This window comes from Tachypleus tridentatus, chromosome 3, assembly GCF_004210375.1.
Source record: "Tachypleus tridentatus isolate NWPU-2018 chromosome 3, ASM421037v1, whole genome shotgun sequence".
NCBI classification, from domain to species: Eukaryota; Metazoa; Arthropoda; class Merostomata; order Xiphosura; family Limulidae; genus Tachypleus; species Tachypleus tridentatus.
The window spans coordinates 77,485,252-77,505,393 of record NC_134827.1 but is presented as its reverse complement, the minus strand read 5'-3'; the positions used below and the strand labels follow the sequence as shown (position 1 = coordinate 77,505,393).

At 35.6% G+C, this 20,142-nt stretch overlaps 1 protein-coding gene across 3 annotated transcripts; it reads left to right on the top strand.

The window, feature by feature from the left end:
- The first annotated feature begins 222 nt into the window (after positions 1-222).
- LOC143247256 (ankyrin repeat domain-containing protein 33B-like) lies at positions 223-19,663 on the top strand. Of its 3 annotated transcripts, none has more exons than XM_076494996.1 (5): positions 223-900; positions 4,667-5,064; positions 11,352-11,481; positions 13,137-13,280; positions 17,423-19,663. In XM_076494996.1, the coding sequence occupies exons 2-5, from the start codon at positions 5,047-5,049 to the stop codon at positions 17,980-17,982; spliced, it is 852 nt and encodes a 283-aa protein (XP_076351111.1). In that variant the 5' UTR covers positions 223-900; positions 4,667-5,046; the 3' UTR covers positions 17,983-19,663. The 3 variants fall into 3 exon arrangements, with proteins under 3 accessions (XP_076351111.1, XP_076351110.1, XP_076351109.1); XM_076494995.1 differs by having other exon boundaries at positions 226-900; positions 4,667-5,069; XM_076494994.1 differs by having other exon boundaries at positions 228-945; positions 4,667-5,069.
- The last annotated feature ends 479 nt before the right edge of the window (positions 19,664-20,142 follow it).

The window sequence follows — 20,142 nt, the reverse complement described above, 5'->3', positions numbered from 1 at the left end:
GTATTATAAACCTTCAGACTTGCCGCTGTGCCACTAGAGACAAATAAGTTTCAATTTCTAGAAAGAAAGAAATAGTGTACATAGACATTTAAAAAAATATATGTAATAGAAGGCGTATTACTTTTACTTCTATAGATTTTTATACATCTATAAAAACTTATACTCTTCCCATCTATCTGATGTACGAAGGCAGGGCTGCAACAGTTGATATAAAAAACGCAGGGCCCTCGTCTAAAAATAAGCACATTCCACGCACTTTCTCGAATAGAACATGCCACGCTCGCGACTCCGCCCTACACGATTAAAGTCACTTTCACCTGGAGTGTTAGCACAGTATTCACCTAATGAGAGCTGTGCTCAAACCAAACAATCTTTTGTGCAGAGTCTTAAGTGCAGGTTCAACATGCGTTCTGTGACCTAGTTTTGTTCTAAACAAGACAAGCGTACAATCAGTTCATAAAAAGCACGACTCTTGGGAAGTCTCGAAGTGCTCCAACACACGAGAAACACACGTAACTCCCACCGGAAGTCTTGATGTGCTATAACACACAGGAAACATACATAACTCCCACCAGAAGTCTCGACGTGCTCCAACATACGGGAAACACACGTAACTCCCACCGGAAGTCTTGATGTGCTATAACACACAGGAAACATACATAACTCCCACCGGAAGTCTCGACGTGCTCCATCACACAAAAAAACACATTATTCCCACCAGAAGTCTCGACGTGCTCCAGCGCACAGAAAACGTACATAACTCCCACCGGAAGTCTCGACGTGCTCCAACAGACGGAAAACACACATAACTCCTATCGGAACACTCGATGTGATCCAACATACGGGAAACGTACATAACTCCCACCTGTCAACTGAACTTTAGAATGCTTTCATAATAAGGTAAGACGGGATCTAAGTCTGACAGAGAGATCCATCCTTCAACAGGTAATAGTTCTATTGGTATACAAAAGGAATCTATCTTTTGATTCACTTTCTAAAGTCGTGAAAATAAAATGACAGTTAAACTAAAGTTTAGTTCCTTGACTGTATATTGGTTGTATGTTTGTATCGATTTAAAATAACAATCAAAGTAAACTCTTATTTCTTATACCTCCGTAATAAAGTTTCAGTCATATTTAGTTAAGGATATATTCATAGTCATAATTAGTACTGGTCATAGTTAAGGGTATATTCATGGTCATAATTAGTACTGGTCCTAGTTAAGGGTATATTCATGGTCATAATTAGTACTGGTCATAGTTAAGGATATATTCATGGTCATAATTAGTACTGGTCATAGTTGAGGATATATTCATAGTCATAATTAGTACTGGTCATAGTTAAGGGTATATTCATGGTCATAATTAGTACTGGTCATAGTTAAGGATATATTCATAGTCATAATTAGTACTGGTCATAGTTAAGGGTATATTCATGGTCATAATTAGTACTGGTCCTAGTTAAGGATATATTCACAGTTATAATTAGTACTGATCCTAGTTAATGGCATCTTCAGTGTCATAATTAGTACTGATCCTAGTTATGGTATCTTCAGTGTCCTAATTAGTACTGATCCTAGTTAAGGGTATATTCATGGTCATAATTAGTACTGGTCATAGTTAAGGATATATTCATGGTCATAATTAGTACTGGTCATAGTTAAGGATATATTCATAGTCATAATTAGTACTGGTCATAGTTAAGGGTATATTCATGGTCATAATTAGTACTGGTCATAGTTAAGGGTATCTTCAGTGTCATAGTAGTACTGATCCTAGTTCTGATCCTAGTTATGGTATCTTCATGTAATTAGTACTGATCCTAGTTAATGGTATCTTCAGTGTCATAATTAGTACTGATCCTAGTTAATGGTATCTTCAGTGTCATAATTAGTACTGATCCTAGTTAATGGTATCTTCAGTGTCATAATTAGTACTGATCCTAGTTAATGGTATCTTCAGTGTCATAATTAGTGCTGAACTGTTTCTGAACTAATTACACAATCTCTCCTTGAACTTGTGTTGGTTACAGTATTACAGTATTACTAAAAACATATGAGTCACACACAAAAAAACTAACAAATTCGTGCTCCGAATTTTGAGCCCGTGAGTGCATTATAAGAATGACAGTCAATGATATAAGTAACCCCACTGTAAATTTCTAGATCACCTGTGTATTTCACTTGGAAAAGGAATGAATGCATTCAGTTTTGGTAATGTTAAAGGTTCAGTTGTTCCATTGATTCAAAAAAGATTCAGATTTTAAAATAAGTCTCACATTTGTACAGACCTAAAGTACATAACTAATTTGTAATCAAAGTAAACTACATGCATGGACCAGAATTAAACGATAACCTTCTAATTAACATAGCTAATTTAATATAACGTCCTGACCAGGAGAATGCAGAGTTATGAAGCACAAGCCGATAATGGTAGATCATGTTGGCAAGGGTTACTCTTAAACACTTTATCCTAACGGTCTGCATGAGGCTCGGGCGTGGCCAAGTTACTAGAATGGTTGTCTGTGAATCCGAAGATCCGTGGTTTGCGTTTAGTTCCCGTAAGATAGTGATCCACACTTTGTGGTCGTGAGTGTGTTATAAAATGACAGTCAGTCTTCATCTGTTAACGACAAGTATCACTTGTTAATTAATTAGCTGCTAATCAATTGAAAATAAGGGATAGTCACAGCAGGTAGCTCTTGTATATTAAAACGGGATATGAGAATCAAACAAACAAACGTTATCTATGTTGACGATCGGTTGTCTTTACCACGTTTTAACACTAGTTATATTGACTTGAAGATGATTAGCTGTCTTTATTATGTTTTAACATTACTTGTGTTGACTTGACAAACTATTGGCTGTCTTTATTATGTTTTATGGAACTGAAAATTCCGTTCTCGGAATAGCATCTCTTTTGCTAATGTTATATAAGTTCAATTTAAAATATCTCAAATATTCCACACAAAATGTTTATTATGCATTACGAAATGAGTTTATAGATGTTTAGCAACATGTAAGTTTTCGTCTGTAAACCTACCTTGAAATAATTTGCAACTGGACCAAAACAAAATTGATTTGAAAGGTCAACTAAATGTTATCAGCTAACGTAGCATAATGAGCTATCTGGGCTACGTTCATCACAGGTATCAAAACCCGATTTGTAATGTTATAAGCCCTTAGATTTACCTTTGAGCCACTTACGAGGGTCTAGGGCCGGAGGCAGAATTTTATTTAGAAAAACATATTGCTGGCAAATAATAATAAAAATTAATGACAAAAGAAATCTTAACCTTTAATAAGAATAGAACGCGTCTATTACACGTTATAAATAGTAACGTGCAAACAAGGTATAGGTGCAAAAGTTGTTTTTTTCACGAAATTGCACAGTGGGCTATTTACGTTGTTCCTGTTGCAAGGAGTGATCGCTGAACTTAAGAGTAATAAGCCCTCAGAGTTATCTCTGTGTCACAGGGACGAAGCTGCCACAAACAGACACATATTATGTTGTAGTGTACCATCAATAGTTTTAACCCATGCAACAAATTATTTATAATCCGTGAACCGCTCTGATATTTAGATTAATTTCAAAGACCAATTAAGATAAATATCTTTAAATTCAATCATGGGTTTTTGAGTACTTATAACATACACAAAACCCTAATGCGTCAGCTCACAAAGAATTAGAAAATATATTATAAACTTTGAGACTAAAAAAAAAAACGTTATCTACGTGCCCAGGAAAGGTTGTGATTTAATGTCTTACTTCCAAATATTTATCTGTCGTATGAGGTAGTGATTGGAGTATAGGGCGCGCGCAGTCACGAGGTAATATGTTCGATACTTTTACATGCAGGTTTGTAATCGATAGTTCCATACGTTACGACGTGACATGAAATCTGACAGCGAATATAATTCGAATAATTTGTTAAGAAATAAAAAGGTGCTATCAAATTAAGAATCTCTACTTACTAGAAAAAGAATCAGAGAAAGACAACCCTGAAAGTGAAGTGGGATATTCATTTGAAAACACCTACTTAACATATTAAAATTAAATATTCAGTGAATTCAGTCAAATCAGAGAGTCACTTTTTTATGTTGAAATACATCTAACTTTCGTTGATATGCAGTTGTATATACAGAGGGAGATAGTTACGTAAGTTGTGAAATTAGAAACCTAACTCTCTTCAACTTATTTTCTTTCATTGTTTGTTGTTTGCCACACCACTGACTGGTCAGTAACTACTTCTATCTCCGTTTCCAACTTGCAGCATCCATCAGTTACCAGTTCCTTCTGCTACATCTTTCCTGTCTTTGTAATTCCGCTAACCAGTTCCTTCTGCTATACGTCTTTCTCATTTCAATACTTCTACCCTCAAATTGTTTCTGCTACATCTTTCCTGTCTCGGTGTTTTCACCCACCATGATATTTCTTTAAAGAACTGGTTCCTGTTGTTTGTATACTTTAATAAAGCTCCGTTTCTGAACGGTTTCATGAATGACCACTTTAAGCTATGACTTTGTCTACGATGAACATATTTTATAGTGAATGGACTTATATAAAACAAGTTCTCATCACATCAACTATCTTATACACAAAACTCCATGTATGAAGTTATGTCTATGAAGGTGTGTTAAACTCGTCTGTTTAATTTATATTTTCAGGTTGTGATTTACTGAGGCTTATGGATATGAACATAATAACGCTCTCTCAACCTATCTTCCCACCGGAATGTCTCAAAGTAGCAGCGTAATGGATAATTTGTCAGTAGAAAATGTAACCGAGGCCACAAGTGACAATATAACTAACACAAATTCGTGTTCCCAACTTCTCTACTCCCACACTAAGGGGCGCGGAGACAGCTATGAAATGAAACAAGAGGGTGGCGATTGGACACGTCATTACCGTTCCTCATCTGGAGCTTCTAATGAAACATCAGCAGGTAATTCATCGAACGATCCGTTATTTCTGAAGGCCTGTCGTAGTGGAGATGAGGCAGAACTGAGACAACTCATTGTGAAAGGCCTTTCAGCCACAACAATTAATGAACAAGACTGCTGTGGTAGGGTAGGTGGTTCTAATAATCGTTTAATGAACGTCTAAAGACAGTTTGCACGAACAAAAATATCTAAAACTAACTTTCATAATAATTAACATATATCGATTGTAGCAGTTTGTGTAACAGATGTCTTACCAAAATTATTGTTAGTTTCATAGTAACTAACAGGGCGATTGTAGCAGTTTGTGTAACAGAGGTCTTACCAAAATAATTGTTAGTTTCATAATAACTAACAGAGCGACTGTAGCAGGTTGTGTAACAGAGGTCTTACTAAAATTATTGCTAATTTCATAATAACTAACAGGGTGACTGTAGCAGGTTGTGTAACAGATGTCTTACTAAAATTATTGTTAGTTTCATAATAACTGGTAGAGCAACTGTATCAGTTTGTGTAACAGAAGTTTTGCATAAAATGTCTTATTAGTTTCACACTTCTTAGTACAATGAGTGTAACAGATTGTGTAACATAAGTTTCGTCTAATATCACTGACAACTTAACATTGATTAGTACAGTGAAACAAAAGCGCCATCTATGACATTATAGTGAGACTCATAAGGTAAGAAAGTGTTTGTTTGTTTGTTTTGAATTTCGCACAAAGCTACTCGAGGGCTATCTGTGCTAGCTGTCCCTAATTTAGCAGTGTAAGACTAGAGGGAAGGCAGCTAGTCATCACCACCCACCGCCAACTCTTGGGCTACTATTTTACCAACAAATAGTGGTAAATTCACATTATAACCGTCACATTTTAACGCCCCCACGGCTGAAAGGGCGAGCATGTTTGGCACGACGAGAATGCGAACTTGCAACCCTCAGATTACGAATCACACGCCTTAACACGCTGGGCCGTGCCGGGCCTAGGTAAGAAAGTGACAATACGTCTTGTAATAACAATAGTTTTAACAATATTATTGTTGTTAAGTACTTTTACCGACATGAACATTGTGGTAAATTACGATTTTTATACGATATGTTTCGTTTCACTAAAACATAAACATGACTGTCACAGTATTTTTTATTACAATAATAAGATGTAACATATCGTTTAGTTGTTATAGGTGTGCAACGTTAAATCACAAGAAATCTTATTTAACTTAAGTCACAGTAATAGCATGATGTGTTAGAGATTATGATTCGTTTTCTTTGTTTATTGTAAACGTAAAACTGCTTCCCAATCCATAACGGGTAAATTAACCGCGGATTTTAAGATTGTAAGTCCCAAATCCAGTTCTCTCTCGCATCGTGTAATACCATATTAGTCCTACAGAAAGCTATATCAACGCATGTAAGAAAAGTTTTTAAGTTCTAGTTTTTATTTGTGTTTAAACATAATACTACATTATTATAAGCTATATCAACTGCACCTTGCGCAGGTTTCAGTCTTCTAGGTGTAGTTTTATAATCCCTCTAAATTACCGCTGAACCACTGGTATTGAATCTTGCGTTAAGAGAGTCCTCATTAATCCCAAGTGTTTATTACCACATCATATGTGTGTTAACAGATCTTCGTTTCATCACATAACAGAGTCCTCATTAACCAGTAGTGTTTATTATCACGTCAGGTGTGTGTTAACAGATCTTTGTTTCGTCAATGTTACGTCATGGAAAACATTTAAGCAACGCATTTCCTTATAATTCTCTCACACGTATTAATCGAATGAACATCACTACCGTAGCTTGGAACAGTTACATAGATATGGATATCAGAACTAGCTGTCTTTAAATATGTTAGTAACGTAAAAAGCAAAACACACTCGACTCATCCCACCTTCTTCACCTCACTATGACGTCATAAAGCTATAGAAATAACACCGAATTTACATCAAGAATGTTTGAGAATTAAACTGCTTTTTAGTGTGTTTTTACATGTGGTAACCCACAGGTACAGAAAACTTTTATAATACTGACTTTTATATACCTATCTTTATCTTCGTTTGTACCATTATATGCAAAACGATTCGTTTCTATAGAGCACGTTTCTGGAAATTAACTAATTCTTTAGATCACCGTATAACATTTAACTTCGCTCTACTTGATCTATAAGCACATTTCAATGATGTTTAAAATATCAAATCAAGTCTGCTTCAATGCATTATCCGGGTTTGTTTACCAAGTAGTCATCCACAAAGAAGGTAACAGCGCAAGCGATGAATAAACTGCTGTTTACTTGTCTTGATCGATTAACATTTTTTGTTCTGTACGAAAAGCTGGAATTCCAGAGGGAAAACGTTTTCCGGATATTGTGACATCACAATAAATACATCCAATATTAGACGTTGTTTATGAACCAGCTTTCTTTACCTCAGTATGGATACAGTTCATGAAAGAGACAAATAGAAAAAAGAGAAAGAAAGACAACTGGAGAGATAGAGAGAAAAGATATGTGGTGAAATACAGACAAAGAATTGAACAAACTTAAATAGAAATAAATAAATAGTTAGAAAACGAGAAAGATAGCCATCTTTAGATGGAGAAGGAAAGAGAAATGGGTAGATAGGTAGAGAACTACATAGATAGACATATAAAGAAAGAGAAATAGATAGATAGAAAAAATAAAAAGATAGAGAGAGAGAGAGGTCGAATTTTTAATGAACTTAAACGTAATATGGAGAATACATAACCTTGAATTATACACTGACTTTAGTCCGTAACTAAGTCTTATGACGGTATCCGAAGGACTTTCAATACTATTCTCGAAATAGTTTGAGCCAGAAAACTCGTTAACAAAAGCAATTAATAGTCAAATGAAACATAAGTTGTAACTCGTCGCTCGTCGAGAATGCGAAATGTGGACATAGTTCAATCTAATATTAGCTGCGTGTTGTGACACGTTTCTAAAATTAAAACAGCCCCCTCTACACACATGCCATAGTTGTAGACCGTTTTAACTCCGTCCGTTTTTAGTTTATTCTATTTTATGTCACTTTTTATCTTCCGCTCCCATCAGTTTGTTTTCTCTAACGTCGTTTATCGTATTATATGAACATTGTACCCAATATAAACACGACCGTGACAACGACACTTAAATAATCATTCAACTAGATAAACTGAGACGTCGACATTAACAATATCAGAGCACTAGGTAAGCTAACAACACAAGATTTGATTTTTGTGTTGTTTTTTTAATTTCGCGCAAAGCTACTCAAGGGCTATCTGCGTTACCCGTCCCTAATTTAGCAGTGTAAGACTAGAGGGAAGGCAGCTAGTCATCACCACCCACCGCCAACTCTTGGGCTACTCTTTTACCAACGAATAATGGGATTGACCGTCACATTATAACGTCCCCACGGCTGAAAAGACGAGCATGTTTGGTGCGACGGGGATTCGAACCCGCGAATTAAGAGTCGAACGCTTTAACCCACCTGGCTATGCCAGGCCACTGGAACACGACAACAATTGATATTTATCAGCTAAGCCTAGACAAAAATATTCAGCCATTCAGCGCCACGTAAAAAATAGAATCAGTTGACAGGAACACAATATATCAATCGTAATAGGTGTACAATAGGACGTCGCATAAAATAAGTAGGAATTGTTTTTATTTATTCTCTGTTTTCATTTATCCAACGCGTTAAACAGAAAAGCTTAATAATATAAGTTATAAAAGAAAATAAGCAGGACCTGTCATAAAATCAAAATAATTAGCCCGTTAACAAACAGCCCATTTAATCATAAAAATTAAACCTTTTCTCATTATATACTAATCTTCATAATTGGTTTTAAATAAAGTTGTACTGATATATTGAGAATTACAACTGCAAAACACGACGTTTATTGGCAAAATAGTAAACAAAATTATTTAATATAACTTACACCCATCTAGTGGACGATAGTAAATAAAATTATTCAATATACATTACAGCCAGTTAGCGGACAATAATAAATAAAATTATTCGGTATAACTTACAGCCAACTAATAGGCAATAATAAATAAAATTATTCAATATAACTTACAGCCAACTGATGAGCAATAATAAATAAAATTATTCAGTATAACTTACAGCCAACTAATGGGCAATAATAAATAAAATTATTCAGTATAACTTACAACCAACTAGTTTAGGTAAATGTGTTACCATCATCATGGTAAAATTCTAGTTTCCGTTAAGTAAGTATGACTGGAATAATATAAAAATCTTAAGACAGACACAAACCAACGTAGAAAAAAAACATCATAGAAAGTATTTGTATAATAAAAAAAACATATCCGTATGTACAAACAGATATGATGGGCCAATCAACAAGTATGTATCTTAAATATTTTAGCATATATCATTTACCTCCTACATTTACCCATAGATCTTGTGTTTCAAAAATGAACTCGCCCGTTATCTGTTGAAACTCACACGTTTACCGAAACTAACTGGTTGTATGTTATATTCAGTAACGAAACTTATTATTGTGCCAAAATATGTCTTCTTTTTTTTCAGTTGCTTCTTTTAATTTTAGCCCATAGCTATATAATGGGATATTTGTATGTTTTATCTACCACCGAAATTCAACCCTAAATATTAAAGTTATTAACCCTAAAGCTTACTGATAAGACAATTTTAGATACTAAAATAATCATAGCGGAATATATATATATATATTTTTTTAAATAATTGTACAGAATTAGAGATTCAATGTTGGTATAAGATTAAAAATTCAGAGTGAAAAATAATTTAGAAACGAAATTGTTATAATGAGCTAAACATAAGAACATACTTCTTACCTGTGTAGGTAACATGGCTCAACGGGCTTATTCGCGCTCAAATTGAGTTTCGATATCTACGGTGATTAGTACGTTTACAGCCCAGTGTTTAACTTTGTTCTTTAAAACAAACAAACGCAACAGGCGGATATTACTGCGATCTTATTGGTCGATAGTTTATGTGGTATTACTTTAAAGCATGAATCTTTCTTTTAACATTGTAAGATCTCCAAGTGAGGAAAGGTCGTACATTACAGTAAGATTCATTATAGGTTTTTACAAATCCCTATTACTGGCTCTTTGTTCTGGACTTCTTATAATAATAAATAAACCAAATGGTCAGTAAATCCCGCTTCACTGATTCAAGGCTTTTTACACCTTCGTAACTTCTTAACTTTTAGAAATATGGTATTTGGACGTACTTGAGTTTAAAGAAAAGAAACAGGAAGACATTTAGACAGAGGCACACCGCCATGTGGAAACTGAAGGAACCAAATAATTATATCGGAGACACTTCAGGAACAGAATCATATTTTGTCTTTAGGGTTTACAAATTTCCGTTAAACCACAGAGAAGGAGAGAAGCATACAGAGCATCGAATAATGAACAACGTTGTATGTTGTTCATAATATCATAAAAATATCCTGTCCATCCAGACGTTATCTTCCACCATTACATTAAGTCCAGAAGAAATATAATTAACTTTTTATTACATTCTATACTTATTCAAATCATATGTTGTGAATTGGATTTATAACAACATAATAAGTTGATCTGAATAAGCCATCTAGCGGCGTGTATAAATATTAACTACTATTTTTACATTTATATTCGTATTTATGGCAAAGCTATTAAAACTATCTGCCTCAAACCCTAATTTTCGACTACTACTATACAGAGGAGATATAGATAGTCAGAATAACAATACTGATAACCATCGACGTCGGGAAACTGACTGTCACACTTCCGACGCATCCACAACTTGAAGTACAGAGAATATTTCGCTTATTTATTTATTTATTAAATTTCATGGAAATATACTCAAGGGCTATCTGTTCTAGCCCCCTAATTTTTAAGTAATGAACTAGAGGCTACATTTTACCAACAAATAATGGATTTGAACGAAACATTATAACGCCCATACGGCTGAAAGTACGAGCATGTTCGACTATAGGTTTCGATTCCACAACTTGCAGGATGCGAGTCGAGTGCTGTACCTTTCAGGCCGTGCCAGGTTTATTTTGTGATATCGACTTTAGGACCATGCTGGGTTTATTTTGTGGTATCACTATCAGGCCATGGCGTACGTATTTTTTGATATCGAAATTCGGAGCTCTGCTACAGGACGAATCCACGCCCAGCTGCTTCTGTTCTTGACATATGGAATTCATGTGCTACAAAATTATTTTGTCCCCCTGCGGTAAATATACAGACTTACAGCGGTAAATTCCAAGTTTCGATTCCAATGGTGGACAGAGTGTAGACAGCTCATTGTTTGGCATTGCGCTGAAGAAAATGATACGTACATGTAAACATCTTTACGGTGTTTTTATCTATTTATAAAAGTCTATTTCAATTGTGTTTTTTTTCTTTTCACAGACAGGCTTGTTTCACATATGCTCAAACGGCTCTTTAGGCTTGTTACGACTGGTCGCCCAACTTCCTGGAATAGACATTAATCTGGCGGATAACGAAGGTTCTACTCCTTTAATGATAGCTGCTCAGGCAGGTAAGCACCAGACATCTAACTGTTATTAAAGGGTTTAGTATTCAACTTTAAGAGGAAAGTTTGTAAATGATTCGACTAAGATGGAAATGAAACACAAATCGTTTAACCATTTCACACTCTGTGGTCCACACAGTGAATATTTAACCTTTTCACAAAAGATAAGTTTAATACAATGAATACTGACCCCAACCAAAGAGTCAGTGTAAAGAAATTAGAAAAACATAACAGAATGAAATGAGTTTTCTGTGAGACAAACAGACTTTAACTGAAACCATAGGGTTCCTTCAATGTGTTTGTTTGCTTGTTTGTAATTGGGTTCTCTCTAAAAAGTTACAAACAACTTGGTGCATTAATAGCACAGAAAAACATGCTAAAAAATCTGGGGGATGTGAGCCCCTTCTGTTAATATGGGATTGAAATTAATGATCTCGGTTCAGATACTGACGTCAGTATGCAAGCTCTCTGTTTAATTAATTAAATTGTAAGAACGCAGGAAAATGTAAGATAATATGTAAGTAGAGTCATATTTTCTTAGATCATGAGTCATCACGAAATGTTAGAGCTTTAGTCTCGAGAAAAACGTTTTTTGTCGGTAGAAATATATCGTTTTTAACAACCCACTAAATTAACACTTATCGAATTTATAAGACGGTCAACAGATATAAAAACAGATGCGGAAAATCTGAATAGTTTGCATAAAAGCAGCAAACAAATAAACAAAACAGTCAACCTTTCGTAAAATAATAAAAAAACCCAACTTAGAATACATAATGCAAAGATTGTTTGTTTTTGAATTTCGCGCAAAGCTACACGAGGGCTATCTGTGCTAGCCGTCCCTAATTTAGCAGTGTAAGACTAGAGGGAAGGCAGCTAGTCATCACCATCCACCGCCATCTCTTGAGCTAATATTTTACCAACGAATAGTGGGATTGACCCAAACATTACAAACTGAAAGAGCGAGCAAGTATGGTGAGGCAGGTTTCGAGCCCTTAACCACCTGGCCATGCCGGGCCCACATCATGCAAAGAAGTAAACTAGAAATGACCACACAATACAAAGAATTGGACTAGAAATTTTCAACAGTTATTGCATTTTATCGATGTGTATTCTAAATAATTCTGACACATACCTCCATGACTCAGGCATGTGTGTAAGTGATCTAAATAGTTCTATCAGAAACCTCCAGAATTCATGCATAGTTTTTATTGGCAAAAATCAAGAGCTCCTCAGTAGAAGGAAGGCAGCCAACCAGCAACATCTGCTAACATAGTTTTTTGTCTGGGTCTTTCAAACAAAAAAATTAGATTGACTGCTACTTTTATAACATGCTAACAGCTGAAAGCACCTCCAGGTAACTGTGAAAATTGTTCTTAAAATATTTTCTTAGTGTTATAAAAAATGTTGATAGCTAAAGAAACATATTAATATGAACGACATTAAATATATGAATCTCTACCATTTACTACATTTCGAGAGTTGATAATGAATAAACGATCCTATAATTTAACGTATAAATTATTTATTTTCAATACAAGTTGGTTGTGTTTTTATTTTTCATATATCTTAAAGTGGTATTAACACAATTGGTTAGCAGGTTCAAGGTCTCGAAGACAGTTTTATAAAGAAGTAATATAAAAACTAAACCATCTTTCTAGGTCATGCGGATGTCCTGGAATTTTTGATTGACAGTTTTCGAGACAGTCTGATTATCGACCAACGTAACATGTCTGGAATGACAGCACTTATGAAAGCTGCTCTTCAAGGAAGGATACAGTGTGTTAAACTGCTTCTTGACTCAGGTAAGTTTCTTTCTGTCTTGTCTATTACCACTGAGTAGAAAGATACCAAACTTACTCAATCAATACCCCTCACTCACACTTCATCATAGCCGTAATGAACTTAAATCTGAAGAAAGGTTTACTGCCTGACCACAGTGAAAGTTTTCTAAGATCTAAGTTTCAAAATCTTCCAAAACTTTAACGTTTCGCACTGAGATTATTCCTCTCTCATTTCCGAATCATTACCAGCGAAGTGTTTTAGTTAGTGGACGACACCAACTTGTAGTGCGGCGTTGAGTTTAATAATACAGCAAAAACTTCAAACATTCCCGCTTTTGGGGCCTGGCATGGCCTAGCGCGTAAGGCGTGCGACTCGTAATCCGAGGGTCGCGGGTTCGCGCCAGCGTCGCGCCAAACATGCTCGCCCTCCCAGCCGTGGGGGCGTTATAATGTTACGGTCAATCCCACTATTCGTTGGTAAAAGAGTAGCCCAAGAGTTGGCGGTGGGTGGTGATGACTAGCTGCCTTCCCTCTAGTCTTACACTGCTAAATTAGGGACGGCTAGCACAGATAGCCCTCGAGTAGCTTTGTGCGAAATTCCAAAAACAAACAAACAAAACAATTCCGCTTTTAACAAGAGTTACGGCTAGAAGATTGGTATTGTTATAAACCCTAAATCTGGGATTTTGATAGTAAAGAACCGCAACAAGAGCTAGCAACGACACCGTAGCAAGAGATCGCATGTGGCTCTTGGAAATACACATAGTACATGTTGATGGCCATGTCTTAAAGTTCTTACACATCGATCGGTAGTGATGAATTTAGTTCTTCTGCTTACATAATACTGCTGTGCTCTGCAGTACAATATCTATTATATTCCTCTCTGTTTTTACAACCATCTGCATACATCAGATTCAGAAAACAAGAAGTTTTGAGAAGCACAAAATCTTCTCATGAAACAAGGCTTACATCAACAATATCCGGGTCCTTAAACGATTTTTAAGTATGTGTTAATATTTAGAATGAAAAGAAACAAATGCCGTAAGCAGGGAGAAAAAGTTAGTTTCACTGACTATATATCAATTAGTCTAACACTACTTCCTCAGTGTTACCACAGTTTTTCACATTATCATACAGCGGGTTCTTTAAGTCAGTCTAACACTACCTCCTCAGTGTTAACACAGTTTTGTTAACTTTATCATACATCAGGTTATTTAAGTAAGTCTCACACTACCTCCTCCAGTGTTACCACATTTTGTTAACATTATACTACAGCAGGTTCTTTAACTCAATCTCACACTACCTCCTCAGTGTTACCACAGTTTTCTTAACATTATCATACAGCGGGTTCTTTAAGTCAGTCTAACACTACCTTCTCCAGTGTTAACACATTTTGTTAACATTATACTACAGCAGGTTCTTTAACTCAATCTCACACTACCTCCTCAGTGTTACCACAGTTTTCTTAACATTATCATACAGCGGGTTCTTTAAGTCAGTCTAACACTATCTCCTCCAGTGTTAACACAGTTTTGTTAACTTTATCATACAGCGGGTTCTTTAAGTCAGTCTAACACTACCTCCTCCAGTGTTAACACAGTTTTGTTAACTTTATCATACATCAGGTTTTTTAAGTAAGTCTAACACTACCTCCTCCAGTGTTACCACAGTTTTCTTAACATTATCATACAGCGGGTTCTTTAAGTCAGTCTAACACTACCTCCTGCAGTGTTACCACAATTTTGTTAACTTTACCATACGGCGGGTTCTTTAACTCAATCTCACACTACCTCCTCAGTGTTACCACAGTTTTCTTAACATTATCATACAGCGGGTTCTTTAAGTCAGTCTAACACTACCTTCTCCAGTGTTAACACAGTTTTGTTAACTTTATCATACAGCGGGTTCTTTAATAAGTCAGTCTAACACTACCTCCTCCAGTGTTAACACAGTTTTGTTAATTTTATCATACACCGGATTCTTTAAATCAGTCTAACAATACCATTTCAAGTGTTACCACAGTTTTGTTAACTTTATCATACAGCGGGTTCTTTAAGTCAGTCTAACAACACTTCCTACAGTGTTACCATAAATTTGTTAACATTATCATACAGCGGGTTCTTTCATGAATCGTTATTACGACTTCGTAAGTAAGAAGTTTGGATAAGAAAAAGAACATAAATCGCAATTAATGAAGGACTTTCCACAAATCCAATAATTTCTTAAAGCACTGTAACTATACCATGTCTTTAATTATAATGTATGTCCAATGAAACGTTCCCTCATAACCGGTTAGAAATAGTACAGAGAATATCCATGTCTTTAATTATAATGTATGTCCAATGAAACGTTCCCTCATAACCGGTTAGAAATAGTACAGAGAATATCCATGTCTTTAATTATAATGTATGTCCAATGAAACGTTCCCTCATAACCGGTTAGAAATAGTACAGAGAATATCCATGTCTTTAATTATAATGTATGTCCAATGAAACGTTCCCTCATAACCGGTTAGAAATAGTACAGAGAATATCCATGTCTTTAATTATAATGTATGTCCAATGAAACGTTCCCTCATAACCGGTTAGAAATAGTACAGAGAATATCCATGTCTTTAATTATAATGTATGTCCAATGAAACGTTCCCTCATAACCGGTTAGAAATAGTACAGAGAATATCCATGTCTTTAATTATAATGTATGTCCAATGAAACGTTCCCTCATAACCGGTTAGAAATAGTACAGAGAATATGAGAGTTTGGAGGTCAAATCTCGAGCTACAATACAATTTTGTTATTATTACAAATAATTTTTGTTTTGTTTTTACAAACAATCTACATTGCCACAAAAACTCACAAACCAAACTTATATATTTGAATAGTGGTGAAAGATGGCCAGATGGTGCCCATGGGTTGGCGTGCGTCGACACAAGGTTCAAGGTTTTACCTGAAGGTGTGGAACGTGATGATCGGGAGAGTCAATCTGGCTATTCGGTTAATAATAGTCTCGTAGTCCAGAGCTGCCGACTGGCTTTTTTTTTTTTTATTAGGCCTAAACCCTGGGGACTATGACTTGACTATGGGGACTATGGTTTAGGCTACAAATGCTAAAACAGAATTAAGGCTGTGAAGCTAGATTTATTGTTTTCGCTTAATTACACTAACAAACAAACCATGAAGTAGTACCCCGACTTTATGTTTCATTAATCAATTCCATATTGGACATTAACTACTCCCTCTAGTAACCAAAACTGTTATAATATTCGCATGTCTTTAGTTCTGTGTCTTAGTTTATAGCTGAGGTAGTTTACAAATTCACTTAGCACTATGTTAGAAGACTGATTTAAAATCGGATATAGTATTAAGATCTGTTTATCATATTTTCTAAGAAACCAAAAAGGTTATAAAACTTGAACTCCAGTCATGTAGTAAGTTTGTGTTAATAACCCTATTGTTTCTTTGCTTAATGAGACGAGTTGATTTTTTATGTTATTTTCATATTTATATGCTTCTCAGGTGGTGCAGCAATATGTCGTAAGGCTAACGACAAGTGTGTGTGTTTTTCTTATAGCAAAGCCACATCAGGCTATCTGCTGAGCCCACCGAGGGGAATCGAACCCCGATTTTAGCGTTGTAAATTCGTAGACTTACTGCTGTACTAGCGGGGACTAACGGCAGATTTTGATGGCCCAGCATGACCAGATGGCTAAGACAATCAACTCGCAATCCGAGAGTCGTGGGTTTGAATCCCCCGTCACACCAAACATGCTCACTCTTTCAGCCGTGAAGCGTTATAATGTTATGGTCAATCCCATTATTCGTTGGTAAAAGAGTAGCCCAAGAGTTGATGGTGATGACTAGCTGTCTTCCCTCTAGTCTTACACTGCTACACCCCGCTAGTACAGCGGTAAGTCTACCGATTTACAACGCTAAAATTATGGGTTCGATTTCCCTCGATGGGCTCAGCAGATAGCCCAATGTGGCTTTGCTACAATACAAACACACACTTACACTGCTAAATGAGGGACGTGTAGCCTTTCGCGATATTCAAACCAAACCAAACCAGGTTTTGATCCCCTTGGTGAGCAGAGCATTGATGTAGAGTTGCGCTTAACAAACCTAAATCTAAACGAATATATGTATTTTTAATTGTTGTTGTTACAGGTGCAAATCCTCACTTAAGGGATCCTGCCAGAAATCAGTCTTCGTTGGAATGGGCAAAACTTTGTGGCCGAGAGGCATGCGCAGAAAGCATCGAAAAGTTCATGAAGAAAACTTGGAAAAAGAAGTTGTCTTCGCTTCAACTAAAACAGTCCAGTTTACGGAGGAAGTGGCCAAGTGATCCTTGTCTTCTGAGCAATGTGCTGAGTGTGGAAGTAGACAGTGGTAACTGGTTCAGACAAAAACTGAAAAACCCTTTCAGGTACAGTGAAAACAGAGCGCGCCGAAATTCAGACTTCAATGTTTTCAACAACATAACAATCTCAGCAATGTTGTGTGCTTCATCGGCTATTCTCCAAAATTCCGAATCCTTCAGTAGAAAGAACAAAACTAGACGAGCTAGCGGTAAGCGAAAAATTTTCATTCCAAAGGTCGAAGTTGGTCAGGAAATTGGCTGTCCGCCAGCCATGGACTTTTTTCCAACTGGTACAGCACCTTCTTTTAGAAACACGTTACCGCCACTTCACGTGCCATCTTCTCCTCCTAATTTTCATAAAAAGTAAATATTTTAAGTTGAAGAACTTCATCAGCCCTCTATTGAAAATATTTATATAAACAATTTCCATTTAAAGATGTTTGGTTGGTTATTTTAGGGTAAAGCCACATTAAGTAATCTGAGTTGTCCACCGAAGGAGAATCGAACCCCGGAACTTCCCACTGTCCCACTGGGGGTGTTCATCTAAAGTGGTACCTGAAAAGTAATTTGTTAACTTTGAGCTTTTACAAAACATTTATTGCAAATATAATCAGAAAAAGTATTTGGGATATTTATAAAATAATCGATAAAATTCGACTTCTAAACAATGGACGTTACATAAATATATGCGTAGTGCAGTGCCCTGATTCTAAGTTAAATGTTGACTTTAAATTTCATTAACACTTGCATTCGATGAAATAATTTTTAAGAAATCAAAACTTTAGCCTTAATTGTCGATTTTTAGCCTCCTGTTGGAATTTTTATCTGATTGTGAAAGTAAGTAAACTTCCAGAAAAAACTAACTTGTCAGTAAACGATACAAGCAGTTGCTACAATATTAAACCTAAATTATTGAAAGTTTCATTTAGAAATTTTCCCTTTTGATGTTAAAAGTGGGGGCATAATTCCCTTTTAGCAAGTGAACAGGCGATGATCACTTGTTCCGCCACCCATCTACCCACTTCTCCGGTACTTGTGCTTGTTATATTTTAATGTTTGTAATATATTACACATAACTCTATTCAATATGAACCTTTTTGAACACGGAAACTTCCAAACTTCTGTTACTACTCAGTTTCGTGTTTGTGTTGTACTGAGATTTGTGTCGACAATGTCAACACTAAAACTCTTTATTTCATTATACCACTCTATACTACATCAAAGAAGTACAACATTTACGAATTTCATGATAAAATTTCCTCTTTAACAATTTACTTATGTCTTGCATGACCAGGTGGCTAAGGCACTCGACTTGTAATCTGAGGGTCGCGGGTTCGAATTCTTGTCCAACTAAACATAATCGTCGTGGAGTCGTTATAAAGTGACGGTCAATTCCACTAGGCTTTGGTAAAAGAGTAGCTCAACAGTTGACGGTGGGTGGTGATGATTAGCTGCCTCCCCTCTAGTCTGACACTACTAAATTAGGGACGGCTAGCACAGATAGCCCTCGTGCAGTTTAGCGCGAAATTCAAAACACACATACGCAAAATCTTTATTTTGTACAAAGCGTTTTTTATTGAAGCTATGTTATATTGCATATTAACTTCGATAACGATGTTTTCGATGTATTGTTTCATAGTAAAAAAATAAATGAATATTAGTAAAATGAAATATTAAAAATCTGTAATTAATTATCATCTGATCCTCCGCTGGGACAGGAGTAAGTCTATGGATTTACAACGTTAAGATCAGGGTTTCTCTTCCCCTCGGTAGACACAGCAGATAGCCCGATATGGCTTTGCTATGAGATAAAAAGACACACAATTGTCATCTCTTTACTGTGTTACTAAATATTTTAAGATTGTATTTCTCGCACGTAGATATTTAGCGCCCCTTCCTCAAATTACGTGATTTGGTAATAAAATCTTTAATGTCGAGTATTTTTTCTATTTCCTTTAACGAATCATTACCACCCAGAGGTATTTTATCCTTGAACTGTTTTTTGTCATGTAACAATTTCGTTTGAATAAAACTTACTGGAAATATAATTGGTGTGGTTAATTTTAAATTACTTTCAAATGTTTTCAACAATGCGAAATCGGAAGCATTCCGACTTTCCATGGAGCGTTACCTTGTAGCTAAGCAACCAGTGCTGTTGTTTAAGTGGAAGGACACTAGAAGGCGGTAGTATCCACATAAATAAGTTTTTCGTTTTAGGAACTGTATGTCTAAATTGTTAAATCTGTATTCTCAAACAGAAGTTATTGGATTCTCATTTATTTAATTTAAGTCGTAAATATTTCTTTTATTAAACTTTTCAACGATATTTTTATATTATTCTCAGCTGTTTTTTATCTGTCATACCTTTTTTCCCAAGTTATTTAATTAAAAATAAATGAAAAGCGCAAACTATATGAAATAAACTTGTAAAAAAAATAATATATTTGTTTACTTGTTTCACTACAGGTCGAATGTGTCCTAACTGTTCATGTACTTGGACTGTAAATTAAAGTGCTCGTTACACGTG